This window comes from Pipistrellus kuhlii, unplaced genomic scaffold (assembly GCF_014108245.1).
Source record: "Pipistrellus kuhlii isolate mPipKuh1 unplaced genomic scaffold, mPipKuh1.p scaffold_m20_p_3, whole genome shotgun sequence".
Lineage (NCBI taxonomy): Eukaryota > Metazoa > Chordata > Mammalia > Chiroptera > Vespertilionidae > Pipistrellus > Pipistrellus kuhlii.
The window spans coordinates 95438248-95457649 of NW_023425529.1; the positions used below are offsets into that span (position 1 = coordinate 95438248).

The 19402-nt window shown below is 40.8% G+C and overlaps 1 protein-coding gene across 4 annotated transcripts in view; it reads right to left on the reverse strand.

Annotated features, from left to right (window-relative positions):
• The window catches only part of ATP6V1E1 (ATPase H+ transporting V1 subunit E1), a 53694-nt gene that overhangs the window by 29289 nt on the left and 5003 nt on the right, over positions 1–19402 (reverse strand). For 2 of the 4 annotated variants that reach the window (XM_036455659.2, XM_036455656.2), the window contains exons 2-3: positions 2039–2104; positions 665–774 (exon numbers count right to left, since the gene is read on the reverse strand). In XM_036455659.2, coding sequence (XP_036311552.1) covers positions 665–774; positions 2039–2104 — 176 coding nt within the window. Of the gene's footprint in view, positions 1–664; positions 775–2038; positions 2105–3484; positions 3539–19402 lie in introns of those variants that run through there. The other 2 variants (XM_036455657.1, XM_036455658.2) reach the window with 2 other exon arrangements.

Below are 19402 nucleotides of genomic sequence, written 5' to 3' on the forward strand. Positions count from 1 at the left end.
CTTCTTTACTCCTCTAGTTACAGAACTTCCGATCAGCCAGATTTCATGGAGTTTTGAATTATGGTTGTTCTGTATTTTAATTGTAATATATATATATTTTATTGATTTCAGAATGGAAGGGAAAGGGAGAGAGAGATAGAAACATCAATGATGAGAGAGAATCATTGATCGGCTGCTGCCTACACAGTCCCTACTGGGATAGAGCCTGAAACCCAGGCATATGTCTGACTGAAATTGAACCTAGGAACCTTCAGTCTGCAGGGTGATGCTCTTTCCACTGAGCCAAACCAGCTACGGCTTTAGTTATAATTTTGATGTGGTTATGGGAGGCAGCAAGTACAGGTGTTTACGTATGCTTCCATCTGGGTTCTCCTCTATCAACATATTTTCAAATATAAAGAAATATTTATTAAGTGCCCAACAAGTGGCAAGCAATTTTGTATCTGTTATTCCAGTTTAATCTTTCAATAATTCTATAAGGATTCCATTATCACAAATGAGCAAAGAAAAGTTAAGCAACTTATCCAAGGTCAGATATGTAGTAAGTAATCCATTTACGACAAGAACCCATACTTGCTTGACTTCAAAGCACCTTCTCTGTCCTCTTGTTCCGCTGTCTTTGTAAAACTCCTTTAGTTTTATACTGTGACCAGGATTTACTTACATTTTTTTCTGCTGCTCTATCTGCTTTTCTTTCTTCTCATAGTATTCCATAATCTTCAGTCTTTGGGTTTGCACAAGACGACCTTTCTCAATGTTGAACTCTTCTTCTGCCTACAAGAGAATTAGTTCGTGAGCAAAACTAGCTAGGGCACAACATTGACAGTTTTGAGACTATTCCTTTGTTTTATATTAATTAGGCTGGTGTTATAGGTTTTGGGGAAAATACCACATTGGTGAAGTATTCTCTTCCTACCATATAAACGGGTAACCTGATGAATGACCCACATCCCTGATGATGTTAACTGTGAAAAAGTTGGTTAAGTCATATTTTTCCACCATAAAGTTAATATTTTTGCCTTTTCCATATTCTATTCTTTGGAAGTTGGTTCCTAAGTTCAGCCCACACTCTGATGAGGATGGTAGTTGGGGAAAAGATTTAATCTCCAATTCTCTGCAGAGGGAAGTTATCTACATAAATCATTTGGAATTCTCCTCTAAGGTATATGTGTCTTTTAACTCCCACCATTACTTTTCAAATCCCTACAGTAAAATTTAAGGATACTTACTAGCAATCAGAATGTCTTGAAAGGAATACTTATTTATTTAATCCTCACCAGAGGATATTTTTCCACTTATTTTTAGAGATAGAGAGTGAAAGGAGAGAGGGATAGAGAGAAAAAAACAACAACACATCAATGTGTCCTCACATTGATGGGGTTGCCTCCTGCACAGATCCAGACTGGGGCTGAGGACTGAACCTGGAACTCAGGTACTGAAACCCAAGAACTTGTCCCTGACCGAGAATCAAACCCGAAAGCCTTCTGTATGTGGGTCGACACTATAATTACTGAAACACACCGGCCAGGGCAGGAAATTTACTTTTAATATTAAATATAAGATGTGTGTGTGTGTGTGTGTGTGTGTGTATTTTAAACCAAACACAATTTCATGACCGCAGCACAAACACATTTATGACAGTTAAACAAGGAAGGGCATAGAAAAAGCAACTGGAGAGCCTAGGCTGGGCTGCTTTGCCTCACTGGGAAGTCAGAGAAAAGGGAGCTTTGGAGACAGGTTCAGGGGGTTAGTTCAGGACAAGCTCTGCCCATTGCTCACCTTGTTGTAAGTCTCATTGGGCCCTTTAGAGGTTAGGTATATGTGCGGTGTGTGTGTGTGTGTGTGTGTGTGTGTGTGTGTGTGTGAGTGTGTGTGTGTAATGGCATGGGTGAGCTCCCTGGGGGGAGAGTGTGCCTATAAGAGATATTCTTATTAGTCCCATGCAATGCATTGTTAAACAATTTCACTACTTACTATTCAGCAAAGCAAAACAACATAAAACTTTTAACTTCTTAAACCTAGAAACATGAATTCTTACTTTTGCATCTATTTCCTCTGCTTTTTCATTGGCTTCTTGTTCAATAAAAGCCATCATATGCTTAATCTATAAGAAAAAAAAGAAAGATTATTTTACTTTTTAATATAAAGAGAGAAGGAAATATATCTTTTTTTGATTCATTCAACTATTTATTTATGACCTATTATGTATCAGGCTCTGTGTATAAGAAAAATTAGATAGTTTCTGTCCTCAAGTAACTTACAATCTGGAATTTGCTCTAGCAAATAGACAAGCTGAAATATGAAATAACATTGGTAAATAGGGCATTATCATACTCTCAAAGCACTTGGGGTCCATGGAAGAAGTGTATTTCATACTCTCCTTAGCCAGCACTTCTGTCTTCACCATTTCTAATTAACTATATCAAAGAGCTATCTCTTTTTACTATTTCAACTTTCTTACCTCTTACTCTGTATACACTTCATTTTGATTTCCACCCCTTCCAATTCATTGAAATAACATTCATGAAATTACAACAAACTCTTTGCTCTTAAATATTGATCTTATCTTACTTGATATGTAAATATCTCTTGATATGCTGGCCTCCCTCCTTCACAGTTACCAGCATGAGAGGAGACCTAACCAACAAAAGGGACAACAATCAAGACTCAGTTACAGCCGAAGCCGGTTTGGCTCAGTGGTAGAGCGTCAGTCTGCGGACCCGGGTTCAATTCCGGTCAAGGGCATGTACATTGGTTTCGGGCACATCCCCGGTGGGGGGTGTGCAGGAGGCAGCTGGTCGATGTTTCTCTCTCATCGACATTTCTAGCTCTCTATCTCTGTCCCTTCCTCTCTGCAAAAAAATCAATAAAATATATTAAAAAAACAAAAACAAAAAAAACTCAGTTACATAGAAGAGCCCAAATAACCCACAAAATAGACACTCTACAGCATCCATCTCAGGAGTTCAAGGAGAATGGACCACTAGGCCCACCAGGACATTTACAACAAAAGGCCACCCACAAGACTAGGAGTCACAGCACTTATATCTATTAAACAAAAACAAGGGAACAACCCCCAAACAAAAGGAGGAATCGCCACAAAAAGAACTAAATGAGATGGAGTTAAGTAATTTATCAGAAATAGAGTTTAAAGCAATGGCTATACAGATGCTCAAGGAACTTAGGAAGAACTATAAGGAACTTAGTGGGAACAACATCAGCATGGAAAAGGACATAGAAACCATGAATAGAACAAGTCAGAAATGAAAAATACTCCTTCTGACATCAAGAATACATTGGAAAGGATTATAAGGTTGATGAAGCAGAGGATCAAATCAGCTACTAGGAGGACGACAAAGAAAAAAACACTCAACTAGAGCAGGAAAAAGAAAAACACTAAGCCCTAGCCGGGTTGGTTCAGTGGATAAAGCGTCAACCTGTGGATTGATGGATCCTGGGTTCAATTCTGGTCAAGGGCACATACCTCAATTGCAGGATCCTCCCTGGCCAGGGCCCTGGTGGAGGCATGTGCAAGAGGCAACCAATTAATATGCTTCTCTCACAAGAGTATTTCTCTCTGTCTTTCCCTCTCTCTAAAATCCAACAGGGAAGATAAAACACACACACACACACACACACACACACACACACACTTAAAAAGCACAGGCAGTTTTAAGTGCACTTTGGGAAAACATGAAATGCCTCAACATCCATATCATAGGGATACCAGAGGGAGTAGAAAATTAGTAGTGGCCGAAACCGGTTTGGCTCAGTGGTAGAGTGTCGGTCTGCGGACTGAAAGGTCCCAGGTTCGATTCTGGTCAAGGGCATGTACCCGAGTTGCGGGCACATCCCCAGTAGGGGGTGTGCAAGAGGCAGCTGGTCAATGTTTCTCTCTCATTGACATTTCTAGCTCTCTATATCTCTCCCTTCCTCTCTGCAAAAAATCAATAAAATATATTTTAAAAAAAGAGAGAAAAAAAGAAAATTAGTAGTGGACAGAGAACTTCTTTGAAGAAATGACAGAACTAACCTGGTAAAGGAAAAAGTCACACAAGTTCAGGAAGCATAGAGTTCCAAACAAGATGAATCCAAAAAGATCCACACCAAGACACATCATAATTAAAATAGGAAATGTTAAAGACAAAGAGAGAATCTTAAGAGCAAAAAGGGAAATAGTCAGTTACTTACCAGGGAGCTCCCATAAGGATGTCAGCTGATTTCTCAAAAACAAACAAAACCAAAAAAAAAAAAAAAAAAACCCTAACCTACAGGTCAAAAGGAAGTGGCATGAAATATTTAAAATAATGAAAACCAAGAAGACCCACCTCAGAATAAAAGATTCACACAGGATAAAAATAAAGGGATAGAATAAAATTTTACAAGCAAATGTAAACAAAAAAAGAAGTGGACAAATTAAAGCTACAATGACAAAGACCCATACCAGCCACAAGGATTCCATCAATAAATCAATAAACAATTGCTGGTGAAGATATAGAAAAAAGGGAAACCTTGTGCACTGTTGGTGTAAATGTAGATTGGTGCAGCCACTGTGAAAAAAAGTATGGTTTCCTCAAAAGTTAAAAAGAGGAACTGCTTTTTGACCCAGCGATCCCATTTATGGAAATGTATCCTAAGAATCCTAAAGTACCAATCAGAAAGAAAATATGTACCTCTATGTTATAGAATTATTTACAAAAACTAAGTTGTGGAAATAACTAATCTGCCCATCAGTAGTTGAGTGGATAAAAAAGCTGTGGTTAGGGTTTTTACACAATGGAATACAATGCAGCTATAAAAAATGAGGATATTTTGCCATTTAATACAGCATGGATGAACTTGGAGAATATTATGATAAGCAAAATAAGCCAGTCAGAGAAAGACAAAGATTGCATAATCTCATTTATATGTGGAATCCAATAAACAAAATAAACTGACAAACAAAATTGGCCCAGAGACATGTAAGCATGGAACAAAATTACAGATCCCAGAGGGAAGGAGGAAAAGGAAGTGGGAACAGATTAACCAAAGAACTTATAGTGCATCGAGGGACTCGGGTAGAGTGGGAGCCAAGTGAAGGAGGCATGGGCAAAATGAGGATACTTGTAATACTTTCAACAATAAAAATAAATTTTAAAAAATAATGAGCTCTACCTAGCCAGTTTGGTTCAGTGGACAGAGTGTTAGCCTGTGGACTGAAGGGTCCTGGATTCAATTCTGACCAAATGCACATGCCCAGGGTTGCGTACTCAATCCCCAGTTGGGGAAGGGGGGGGGGGGGATCCATGCAAGAGGCAGCCAATCAATGATTCTCTCTCATCGTTGATGTTTCTAGCCCTTCCTCCATCCCTCCCCTTTCTTCTCTGAAATCAATAAAAATACACTTCAATTAATAAAAAATGAAATGTTGCTTGGCCAACATGGCTTAGTGGTTGAGCATCGACCTATAAAACAGGAGGTCATAGGTTGATTCCAAGTTAGGGCACAAACCCAGGTTGCGGGCTCAATCCTCAGTAGGGGCATTCAGGAGGCATCTGATCAATGACGCTCATTGATGTTTCTCTCTCTCCTCCCTTCCTCTCTGAAATCAATAAAAATATAGATATATTTAAAATAAATAATGAGCCGAAACAGGTTTGGCTCAATGGATAGAGCGTCGGCTTGGGGACTGAAGGGTCCCGGGTTCAATTCCAGTCAAGGGCATGTACCTTGGTTGCGGGCATATCCCCAGTAGGGGGTGTGCAGGAGGCAGCTGATCAATGACTCTCTCTCATTGATGTTTCTAACTATCTCTCTCCCTTCCTCTCTGTACAAAATCAATAAAATATATTTTAAAATAAAATAAAATAAAATAAATAATGAATCCAGACTCTCCTTTTCTCTACACCCGCCTCCCCCCCAAAAAGTAAGCCTGGCCAGCAGGATTATCAGTTGGCCAATGAACTATGAAGTCACGGTTCAATTCCCAGTGGGGGGCATGCATGAGGCAACCAATCAACGAATTTCTCTTATCATTGATGTTTGTATCTCTCTCTCTCCCTCTCCCTTCCTCCCTGAAATCAATGTTAATAATAATGAAATGTTCATCATTCTGCCCACATCCCATTTTGATTTCTGTCTTAAAAAATATATATATACAATATATGTGTGTGTGTGTGTGTGTGTGTGTGTGTATATATATATATATATATATATATATATATATACACACACACATATATATATTATTGATTTTTCACAGAGAGGAAGAGAGAGGGATAGAGAGCTAGAAACATCGATGAGAGAGAATCACCGATCAGCTGCCTCTTGCACACCCTCTACTGGGGACGTGCCCGCAACCAAGGTACATGCCCTTGACTGGAATTGAACCTGGGACCCTTCAGTCCACAGGCTGACGCTCTATCCACTGAGCCAAACCGGTTTCCGCTGATTTCTGTCTTGATAGTTATCAACCAACACCCAATTTTTTTTATTTTAAAATATATTTTATTGATTTTTTTACAGAGAGGAAGAGAGAGGGACAGATAGCCAGAAATATCGATGAGAGAAACATGGACCAGCTGCTTCCTGCACACCCCCTACCGGGAATGTGCCCGCAACGAAGGTACATGCTTTTGACGAGAATCGATCCTGGGACCCCTCAGTCCACAAACTGACGCTCTATCCATTGAGCCAAACCGGTTTCGGCCCAACACCCAATTTTAGCAATTCTTTAATTTGTGCATTTTTCAATCACAGCCTTGCTGTCTACTACTCTAAACCTTGCTATTATCTTCTGTCAGCTGAATCAATAAAATTTGTGGGTTTTGTTTTTTTTTTAAAGTAATAATAACAGAAAACTTCCTTAACTTGGTGAAGGAAATAAACATACAAGTCCAGGAAGTACATAGAGTCCCCAACAAGATGAACCCAAAGAATCCCACAGCAAGATTTGTAATAATTAAAATGCTAAAGGTGAAAGAGAAACAGAGAATCTTAAAACCAGCAACAGGAAAATAATTACCTACAAGGGCGCTCCCATAAGACTGTCAGCTGATTTCTCAGCAGAAACTTTGCAGGCCAGAGAGAGCGGCAAGAAATATTCAAACTGATGAAAAGGACTTGCAACCAAGATCACTCTACCCAGCAAAGCTATCATTTAGAATTGAAGGACAGATAAAGAGCTTCACAGATAAGAAAAAGCTAAAGAAAGTTCATCACCACCAAATCAAAGTATTATAGGAAATGTTCAGAGATCTTTTTTAAGAAAAGTATAAAATATGAACAATAAAATGGCAATAAAAACATGTCTATCAAAACTGAATTAAAACACACACACACACACAAAGGACCTGGGCAGACACCAGGCCATGACCAATTGAAGTTGTGCACCCTCTGGCTGCTGACTGACTACATGGAGTACTGCACCCAGATGCCCGGCAGCACCCCGCACCCACGTCCTCGCTTGAGGCCACCATGATGTGCTCCATTGCCTCCCAGGTATACGAGTGTTACCAGCTTTCCTGGACCTGCTACCGCCAATGTCGGAGTAACCACATGGAGAGGGTGGCAAACGTGATGCAGAAAATACTTCAACACCCCTGGGGCTCCAACTGGAGTCGAGTGGTGACGTTCATGACTTTTGCAGGGTTCCTGCTGGAGAGACATGGGCCCTGAAGGAATGGAATGCCAGGGTCGACCAGGACTAACCGAGCTTGATGACCTTGCTGTGCACTTGTCTCACGGGGCAGTACTGCACCTGCTGGAGGCACAAGGCAGCTGGGATGGCTTTTGCCACTTCAGAGCTTCTTGGTCACCTTGGAGCAAACTGCTGCTTTGGGTTTCTTCTGTCATGCTTTACACTAACAATTGTAACCTATTTGTGTAGAAATTGAGTTGCAAAATTTTTAACCCATTTCTACCTGCCTAACTGTGACCGGCCAAGTGAATTTGAGAAGTGAAAGAATAAATCACCTTCTGAGGCATTTTTATCTGCATCCTTATCAGGAGTCAGTCCTATGGTGAAAATTCAGCCAGTGCTTTAACTCCTAACAAGGACTCAAAGGTGTGTTAGGACAAAGACACTTGAGTGGCTCTTCTCTGATTGGGGAAAATGGGAATTTAAAGGCTTACTGCTCCAAAAAATTGTAAAAAACCCTAAATTTCATTAAATGGGAAACCTGGGGCCATATACTTCATTTAGATAAATACGAATATGAGACTCTCATCTATCCACAATTTCATGTGCTACTGCTGGCCAATTTATCCAGGCACTGGGTTGGTTGTAAAATGGTGAAATGATATCCAAAGTGCTCCAAGTACCAGTCTAACAAAGAATGTAACAGTAAGAATATCTTTATAAGGTAGTCTTCCTAAAGCCTTTGAAATTGAATTCTCATGTTTCTAGAGTTAATATAAGAATTTATATATGACTTCAATAAATTGTTAAATTTTAATAAATGTGTGATCTCTAAAAAAAAAAAGATTCATAGAGCCGAAACCGGTTTGGCTCAGTGGATAGAGCATTGGCTTGGGGACTAAAAGGTCCCGGGTTCGATTCCGGTCAAGGGCATGTACCTTGGTTGCGGGCATATCCCCAGTAGGGGGTGTGCAAGAGGCAACTGGTCGATGACTCTCTGTCATCGATGTTTCTAGCTCTCTGTCTCTCTCCCTTCCTCTCTGTAAAAATCAATAAAATATATATTAAAAAAAAAAAAAGATTCATAGATACAGAGAACATTTTAATAGTTGCCAGATGGGAGGGGTGTTATGGGGGCTGGGTTAACAAAGGGGAAAGGATTAAGAAGTACAAATTGGCATTGGCCAGTGTGTTTCAGTTGGTTGGGCATGCCCAGGTGGTTCAATTCCCAATCAGACTACATGCCTGAGTTTCAGGCTGGATCCCCAGTAGGGTGCATGCAGGAAGCAGCCAATCGATATTTCCCTCTCTCATCGACATCTTTCCCTTTCTCTAAAAATCAATTTTAAAATGTTTGAGAGAGAGAAAAAGGCAGCTGAATAGGCAGACCAGTCATGCACCTTTCCCCAGGGCCATACTGGAAATACATCTAACCCAGAGAATTACCAACTTAGGTCCAGCTGAGGAGGAGACAAAACATCCAGAGATTGATAAGAAGAGCAAGGTTGCAGGAGAAGCGGACCCAGTGCCCAGGGGTGGCAGGCTGGTGGTTCGAAAGGGAGGAGTAAATTCCAGCTACGGGATAGTCTGTCCCCTCAGAAGATAGAGGCCTGGAACCCAGGCTCAGCTCCACAGCACCCCCAAACACAAGAGGTCCACGTAATATCCAGCCTAGATAGATGGCAGGGCTGCTGGCTTGAGGTGAAGTCTGAAGCTAGGAGACAGAAGCTGATCAGAGAGGAAGCCACAGTTTTTTGTTTTGTTTTGTTTTTGCTTGTCTTATGGAGTGATTTTTTTCCCTCTAAACCCAGAGCAAAGGAGTTTTCATTTGCAACAACTCACCCAAGGCTTTGGTACAGAGGGAGGAATGGACTTGAGGTGCCAGAGAGGCTGGATGGGAAGCAGGGCAGGGAGACATGGAATACTAGCAGTCATAAGTCCTGCATTTGGTTGTTCATGTCTGTCCAAACATGAACAACCTAGTCATTTTTTCCTGAGAGAAGCTAGTCTCTCCCAGGAGCCTCAGGGCAGGTAATATAGCTTACTGCACACGCAGAAGGCATGCCAAACCATGCACTTTGAACTTATCAGAGGAAACAAAGCAGAGGCCAAATTTACAGGTCTGAACAGCCTCAAAGAACAGTCAGTAACTGGATTGAAGGAGGAACCGTCTACCCAACTATTCTGGGAACCATATTGATAAAAACTCCAGGTTGCCAGCTAACCCCATTGGTCTCCATACAAGAATCTCTGTCCAGCCAAGGGCAGAGTAATATCTTGAGCCACTTGTGGAGAAGTAAGTCTGGGACAAGGAAACACACCCACCATATTCCCTGAAAGCCAAACAGCACTTCCCCCGCCTAAAGACCTTTCAGAAACAGACCTCTGAGTGATTAAGATTGACACCTCGCTAGGATGGATAAAGGCAGAGCCTGGAGAACCAGGGGAAGTTTTATGACCCAGTCCTTAGCTGCTAACAAACCTACTTTAGAGGTCAGATAGGCCACTTCTGTTTGCAGCCAAAGCCTGTGGATCAGTGGATTGCTTAGAGCTTCAAGCAAGTTGCCAAAAGACAGTGCCAGATAGCAGTTACCACCTAAGTACCTAAAAGGAATCCCAGAATTGGCAGACAGAAGAGTGGGATCCAAGGGAGCTCCCATGGGGCATTAAGCTCACTTGAAAAGAAATTGACATCATCTTTTTTCTTTTCTCTATTCGTTTTTCTTTTATTTCCCCCCCCTTTAAATTTATCTTCTTTATCTATCTGCTTTATTGATTTGTTACTATTCTAGTCTGTTTCATTCACATATGTAATTTTCCCATTCGCTTCTCCTGCAAAATTCTTTTTCACTAATCTTTTTTCCCCCTCTTTTCTCCTGATTTCTTGTCTTTTCATTTTTTTCCCTTCCTTTATACCAACAGATTTCTTCCCACTATTCTTCTAATTTTTATTTTTTTCATTTAAGCTCTGCATCTACATATTCTGCTCCAACTTTGCTTCTGTTTGTGGTTTTTTGTTTTATTTTCTTCCCATATTTTCTTTTTGTCCATCATTCTTACTCTCTTTACACTTTCCTAATTCTCTCTTCTCTGGTGGTTGCTTCTGATAGTGATGTTGGGGTTTTGTATACATTCTTGTTTTGTTTCTTTTGTACCGTGTTTTGTATTGTATTTTGTTCTGTTAGATCAACAACTCCAAAACTGTCTCTAAAACACGGTCAGGGGTGTGCCACATAATCAACCACCCTGAGAGGAGACTCTATCCACGAAATAACATTCAAGAAGCAACTACAACAGGAGAACCCAAATAATTAAAGTTACAGGCTTTCCTAAAACACCCAGCTCAGGAGAATGAAGATGTCAGCATAGGTAAACACACCTAATCTGCTGCAGTGCACAATTCAAATATACAACTATAAAATAAAACATTTATCGTCCTAAACACAAGGGAAATCTGGCTGAAAGGAAGGCCTACAACTAGACTGAAAGAGAAAGAGAAGAATCCAGAGCACAAGCACTGAAAAACTGAGGTAGGAGGGTGAGGACGCAGTACGGGCTGGAGGCGGATTCTGGCTGGCGGAGGACGGGCGTTGCTTTCTTCAACCCAAAGAGAGACAAGCTCCCAACCTCTCTGAAATCCAGTTTCTGGGGAGAGGCTAGACTGTCTGCCATCGGGTCAGAAAGTAAGGGTGGCTGGCTTGCAGAGCTTCGCGCAAGAATATTTGTTTGCTGTGCTGTGGTGCGGAGACGTGGATCAGAGAGGGGGGTGCTGGGCAGCAATCGCTGTTGGCCATGCCCCGCCTAGTGATGCCCTGAGACTCCGCCTTGAGACTCCATCCCTCACAGCACATCCAAACTCCAAACATCGACTTTTACATACGAATGGCTCTCTCAGTAGCAGTTTAACCCAGCAAAGGAGGAGAGCACTGTGGTTACTCTATAGCTCCTGCAGGGTGTAGCAGTTGGACATCCAGAAGCCAGTGTTTTAGTGCTCAGTTTTAACCCCTCACACCCATGAGTGACACATTCGGGAGGCGACCTCAGTGAGCACCAAAGCCCCAGTGAAACAAAGCGTGTCTCTAGTGCAGCAGTTCTTCCTTTATAGACACAGCAGGTCCTCACAGACAATTGGCCTGGAGTCAATTCCTCCCAGGGTACCAATAGCAATCAAGGCTTAACCACGTCAAGACTTTGCACTCAGCCCACAAAGAGGTGTACCAAGAGCAATCACTTCAGGAGATTGGGGAAGCTGAGCTACTGGCCCCTATAAGTCACCTACCACACAAAGCTACTCCATCAACACAGACACATAAGCATGTCACGAATGGGAGAGATGGAGGAAAGTAAACTACTGGATGACAGAGTTCAGGATCACATTTATCAGATTACTCAAGAATCTTCTAAAAATCTTTGAGAAACTTGATGAGACCTCCAAGAAGCTTGGTGAGACCTTCAAAGACCTTAATGAGAATATCAAAAATATGGAAAGGGACCAGCCAGAAATTAAGCATACACAATCTAAAATAAAGAATATAAAGAAACTCAACTATAGATCAACATACCCCAAGAATCAAACCAAAGATTTGGAATATAAGGAAGCAAAAATCACCCAACCAGAGAGGCAAAAAGAAAGAAGAATCCAAAAGTGTGAAGATAGCATAAGAAGCCTCCGGGACAGCTTCAAATGTACCAACATCTGGATTTTTAGGGTGCTAGAAGAAGAGAATGAGCAGGATATTGAAGGCCTTCTGGAAGAAATAATAACAGAAAACTTTCCTTACCTGGTGAAAGAAATAGACCTACGAGTACAGGAAGCACACAGAACCCCAAACAAGAGGAATCCAAAGAGGACCACACCAAGACACATCATAATTAAAATGCCAAGAGCAGAGATCCAAGATGGCTGCGCCCAGGTGAACACCTAGTAGCAGCCGCACGCAACAATTTCAATAAAATACAACTAAAATATAAAACGGACATTGCCCAGATCTACAGGAAGGTTGACTGACTGGAAATTCTACAGCGAGAAGCAAGGAGAAAACCAGAACGAGGTGCGGAGGAGCTGGAAAAGCCCAAGGTACGGAGACGCGGCGCGCGGAGAGGACGGAGCCAGAGAGGAGGGGGAGACGGAGTGCCTGGCGGGCGTTCCCTAGTGGAAAGGAGATAAAACTCCGACTGTGCTGGGCCCCCGACTGCTCTGAACCCCAGTTCTAGGCCGGACCCCAGGGACTCAGGCTCAGCCATAGGGAGCCAGGCTGTAAGGCAGAACCCCGGAGAGAGGCGAAAGGAGGTCCCGGCGGCGAGCACACTGCACGCAGAGAAGGGACGGTCGGCTGTGCCGCGGGATTGCCCTGACGGGAAGGAGACTGGGGCTCCAGACTGCTTTGAACGCCACCTCCAACTTCACTTCCAACAAAACTGAACCCCAATACCGGGCTCATTGTGGGAGAGCATAGACTGTTTGGCAGCAGGCAAAAATCGAGGGCACCTTTCTCTCAGAGGCGCCGGCAGTGAGCAATGAAGGACCCGCATAGGGCGGGGCTGACGGAAGCCAAAGCTGCAGGCTCCACCCTGAAACCCCGTCCCATCTGTAACTGCGAAATGCGACAACAAAATAGATCACAAACGAAAGAAATAGAGGACAAAAAGCGTCTGGATATAGAGTTCAAATCTACACTTATAAGGTTTTTCAAGAATTTCCTAGAAAAGATGGATAAGACCTATGAGGATATGAAAAGAGATCAACTAGAATTAATGAGTCAAGAAATGATAAGGGATCAACAAGAAATAAAGAATACATTGTCTGAAATAAAAAAATATTTTACAGAGTCCTAAAAACAGAAGGGAAGATCGCAAGAATCAAGTCAAAGATTTGGAACATAAAGAGCCAGAAGACACTCCTCCGCAGAAGCTAGAAGGCAAGAGAATCCAGAAAATTGAAGATAATGTAAGAAACCTCTGGGACAACTTCAAGCGAACCAACATCAGAATTATGGGGATCCCAGAAGATAAGAGAGAGCAAGATATTGAAAACATACTGAAAGAAATAGTGACAGAAAACTTCCCCCACCTGGTAAAAGAATTAGACTTACAAGTCCAGGAAGCGCACAAAACTCCAAACAAAAGGAATCCAAAGAGGACCACACCAAGACAAATCATAATTAAAATTCCAAGAGCAGCCGAGACCCGTTTGGCTCAATGGATAGAGCGTCGGCTTGGGGACTGAAGGGACCCGGGTTCGATTCCGGTCAAGAGCATGTACCTTGGTTGCAGGCATATCCCCAGTAGGGGGTGTGCAAGAGGCAGCTGATCGATGACTCTCTCATCGATGTTTCTAGCTTTCTATCTCTCTCCCTTCCTCTCTGTACAAAATCAATAAAATATATTTAAAAAAAAAAGCAAACTTTAAAAAAAATAAATAAATAAAATAAAATAAAATAAAATTCCAAGAGCAAAAGACAAAGAGAGAATATTAAAAGCAGCAAGAGCAAAGAAGGTAGTTACCTATAAAGGAGCACCTATACGATTGTCAGCTGACTTCTCAACAGAAACCATGCAGGCCAGAAGGGAATGGCAAGAAATATTCAAGGTGATGAATAGTAAGATCCTACAACCAAAGATAATCTATCCAGCAAAGCTATCACTCAGAATCGAGGGTCAGATAAAGAGCTTCACTAATAAAAAAAAGCTAAAGGAGTTCATAAACACCAAACCAGAATTATATGAATTGCTGAAGGGGGTTCTTTCAGAAGAGAAGGTAAACAAAGATAAAAATTATGAACAACAAATACGTAACTATCAACAAGTGAATCTAAAAACCAAGGAAATTAAAAAAAAAAAATCTGATGAACAATAGTAACTGTTGAATATAATAGAATCAGAGGTATGGAAGGGGAGTCAACTGATGATTCTTGGGGAAAAGGGGAGAGGGGGGCGTGGGAAGAGACTGAACATAAACTGTGCACCTATGGATGAGCTCAATGGGGAGTGGGGAAAGGGCAGAGGGAGGGTGGGAACCTGGTGGAGGAGAGCAATGGTGGGGGGGGGGAAAAGGAACATTTGTAATAATATGAACAATAAAAACTTATTAAAATAATATGTAGATTATTTTAAGGATTGACTTTTCCTATCGGTGAACATGGTATACATTGAAATTTATTTGTATGTATTACATGATTTTGATGGTTTCAATATAATTTTCATTTTTTCTTCTTTTGCATTTATAATTTTTCTAGATATTTTAGATTTAATTTTAATTGCCTCTATAGCTATGTTTATATTACCTTTATCATTCCTTCATATATTTGTTCCTTCTCTATATTACATTTGACTAGACTAGTAAGAACTTTATATATTTTATTGGAATTTTCACAGAACTTATCCCATGTAGTGCGTACTATTCCTTCTGTCATAAGTTTCTGATTTAATCTTTACTAATTCTTTATTCCTGTTTTCCTTGGCTCTGTTTTGTCTTTTGCTAGCTTTTTTAGTTAAAGTCTAAGTAATATATTTTTTCATTTTTCATATTTAATAGAAAGAACATTTATAGCTATGAATTATTATGAGTACAGCTCTGGGAATAGTTCATACTTTTAATATGTTGTAGTTTTCTAAATCACTGTATTTCTAAATCATTGGTAATTAGTTTTCTAAATCATTGGTATAATTACAGTATATTTTATTCATTTACTTAGAAGTAAATTTCATATACATAATTAAATTTTATTGAAATGTTTATTTCTACTTTTATTGCCTTGTGGTCAAAGAATGTGATCTGTATACTTTGTACTTTGGGAAATTATTGCAGTCAAATCAATCAGAAGGTTGAACTTTTATTGTTCAATATCTAATAAGTCACCTTGTTACTATTCTAAAAATAAAAAAAAAAGAAAGAAATACTGACAGAAAACTTCCCCCACCTGGTGAAAGAAATAGACTTAAAAGTCCAGGAAGCGCACAGAACCATAAACAAGAGGAATCCAAAGAGGACCACGCCAAGACACATGATAATTAACCCTTTGCACTCCGCTGTCCCCTCTCAGGGGACATCGGAATTCTAGCATATCACTCGGATGTCCCCTCTCAGGGGACATTGCAGTTTATTGGTGATTATGGGGAATTGAGTTACTTCAACGCACTCCACCGCAAAGTAGCGTTGAGTAGCTGGTAGCCAATGTCCAGAATGGTTCAGAGTGCAAAGGGTTAAAATGCCAAGGGAAAAAGATAAAGAGAGAATCTTAAAAGCAGCAAGAGAAAAAAAGTTAGCTACCTACAAGGGAGAACCCATATGACTGTCTGCTGATTTCTCAACAGAAACTATGCAGGCCAGAAGGGAATGGCAAAAAATATTCAAAGTGATGAATAGCAAGAATGTACAACCAAGATTACTCTACCCAACAAAGCTATCATTTAGAATTGAAGATCAGATAAAGAGCTTCACAGATAATAAAAAGCTAAAAGAATTCATCAATACCAAACCAGTATTATATGAAATGCTGAAGGGTATTCTTAAAGAAGAGGAAGAAGAAAAAAAGACAAAAATTATGGCCAAAACTGGTTTGGCTCAGTGGATAGAGCGTCAGCTTGCAGACTGAAACATCCCAGGTTCGATTCCGGTCAAGGGGATGTACCGTGGTTGTGGGCACATCCCCAGTAGGGGGGTGTGCAAGAGGCAGCTGATCGATGATTCTCTCTCATCGATGTTTCTAATTCTGTATCCCTCTCTCTTCCTCTCTGTAAAAAATCAATATATTTTTTAAAAAAGACAAAAATTATGAACAACCAAGTGACAACATATCTACTGTATCAACAAGTGAATCTACACATCAAGTGAATAAAAAATCTGATGAACAGAATAAACCAGTGAATACAATAGGATCAGGGACATAGAAAGGGAGTGCATTTACAATTCTTGTGGGGGAAAGATGTGGGTGGTATGGGAAGAGGCTGGATAAAAATTGTACACCCATGGATGAGGAGAGTGGGGGGTGGGGGGAGATGAAGGCAGAGGGTGGAGTGGGAACCAGGTGGAGGCAGCTATGGGAGGGGAAAAAGAGGAACAACTGTAATAATCTGAACAATAAAGATTTATTATTAAAAAATATATATTTTGTGTGTCTTTATTCCTTTTTCATTTTCTTTTGTGCTATGGGGGGGGGGGAGAACAACTGTAATAATCTGAATAAAGATTAAAAAAAAAAAAAAAAGCAGTTGCACTGGCCATTATGCTCAGTGGTTAGATGGAGGGTTTGAGTATCCATTAAGGGCATGTAACTGGATTGTGGGTTCACTCCCTGCCCCGCCAGTTAGGGCACGTGTAGGAGGCAAATATGTCTCTCTCCCTCTTCCTCTTTCTCTCCTCCCCGCTTCCATTTTCCCTTTGAAAATCAGTGGAAAAAATATCCTCAGATGAGGATTAACAACAGCAAAAAGCAGCTGATTGTCCTTTTTTTTTTTTTAATCTTCACCCGAGGATATTTTTCCACTGACTTTTTGAGAGTGGAAGGGAGGGAGGAGGGGGAGAGAGAGAACAATGATGTGAGAGGGACAAATCAATTAGTGCCCTCCCCTTCGCACCCCAACTGGGGCGATGATCAAACCTGCAACTGAGATATGTGTTCTTGCCTAGGAATTGAACCCTTGACCTTTTGGTCTTCGGGCCTAAAAGCTAACCAGTGAGCTAAACACAGAGCAGCTTTTATCTTTTAAGCCACTGTAACTTCAATAAAACACAAAAAAGAAAAAACACACTGTAACTTCTGAACATGGAACTGCCACCATCGCAGTTGCTCAATAAATATTGGTGCATAAATGGAATATGTTCATAGTTTCAAGCCTTCTAAAATATCTCCAAGAATTTTATAGAGCTTAACAATCCAGAAACATTTCCAACTTATCCATGTTTTCCAACTTCTCCATGTAACACAAGATACCATAAATCTAAGGTACACATAGGTGTACAAAAGTGAGTTAAGATTTGTTTCACAAGAATGTAAACATTCTTAACACTACTGAGCTATACACGTAAAAATGTTTAAGATGGCTCTAGCTGGTTTGATTCAATGGTTAGGGCGTCGGCCCACAGACTGAAGGGTCTCAGGTTTGATTCTGGTCAAGGGCACATACTTAGTAGGTTGTAGCCTCGATCCCCAGCTCTGGTGGGGAGCCTGTGGAGGCAATCAATCAATGTGTCTCTTTCACATAGAAATTTTTCTGTCTCAACCCCTCCCTCTCTCTCTAAAAATCAATAAGGGAAAATGTCTTTGGGTGAGGCTTAACAACAACATAAAAAGGTTAAGATGGTAAATTTTATGTGATGTGTTTTATAAAATTTTTAAACAGTGACTTAAGAAAACCCTATGGGATCAATGTCTTAAAGAAAATATACAGTATGGTTTAGAAGAAAAAAAACTTTTAATAAAAAATTTTTGGAGCTATCCCACTCTTGATGATCAAAATAAGTATGATAATTAGAGCTTATTTTAAAAGTAACACAATACTGGGGTCCACTCGTCCCCTGGAGAAGTAGCCACCACCGTGAGGAGACATGGTTAGGAGGGTGGAGGAACCAAGGTTTTACAGCTCTTTAAAACATTGCACAGGACCAGACAGCAAGTTTAAAAAAATAATACCAGAGCATTAAAAGCAGCCAGAATAAAAATAAAGAATTCAAAAGTAATAAAAATGTGCCTTACCCGGTTTGGCTCAGTAGACTGAGCATCAGCCTGCAGACTGAAGGGTCCCAGGTTCAATTCTGGTCAAGGGCACATGCCCAGGTTTCAGGCTCAATCCCCAGTTGGGGGCAGCCAATCAATAATTCTTTCTCATCACTGATGTTTCCCTCTCTCTCTCCCTCTCCTTTCCTCTCTGAAATCAATAAAGATATATTTTTAAAAAATTAATAAAAATGAAGCTTCTCCTAAGAAAATAGAAGAGCTAATAAAAGAGATTTCGGTATGGAATTGTTACTCAGAACATCTGTTATACAAGGTATTCACACAAATCACAGTACTCTGAAATTGGTCCCTAGGAAATACCTTTTATAGAAAATGTGCCACTGAATTTTTTAGGATAAAATCAAGTTTTTGTGACTTTTTATTTAAAAATATATAACTGCAACAAAATTCTGGAAATGCAGATATTTTCCTCTGAACTGGCATGTTGAAAATGAGTCAATTATAGTTTTATAATTAAATTTAACATTAAAAGGATAATGCTGAAAACTGCAGGCCAGAGCTAAGTATTTCTTTTTTTTTTTTTAAATCAATCTTTATTGTTCATATTATTACAAAGGTTCCTCATTTCTTCCCCCCTCCACCAGGTTCCCACCTCACCCTCCGCCCCCTCCCCCTCCCCCTCCCCCATTGTTCTCATCCATAGGTGCACAGTTTATGTTCAGTCTCTTCCTCCCTCCCTTTCCCCGATAGTAAATCCCTTTTCAGATAGTAAATCAGTTACTTAGCATTTTCTCATATAATACCTCCACATGCCCAATGATACACTTCACACAAAAGACATTTCCAAATAGGTCAACCAGCCTCATCCAGGCCCCACCCAAGGCACTCACAGATCAACACCCTAGCGCTATACTAACTCAACACATCCAGATCTAAGCCTTCATCAACCCTCAAGTTCCCGCAAAAGTTTCCAGCCATGTCTGAGAGGCAGCCGTGGGGCAGGGGCAGGCGAGGAGCGAGCTGTTCCGGGCCTGGCTGCTCCGGGACTGGCCTCTGTTGCTCTGGTTCGTTCCACAACCAGCTGCTCCGGGTCTGGTCACTGCCGCTC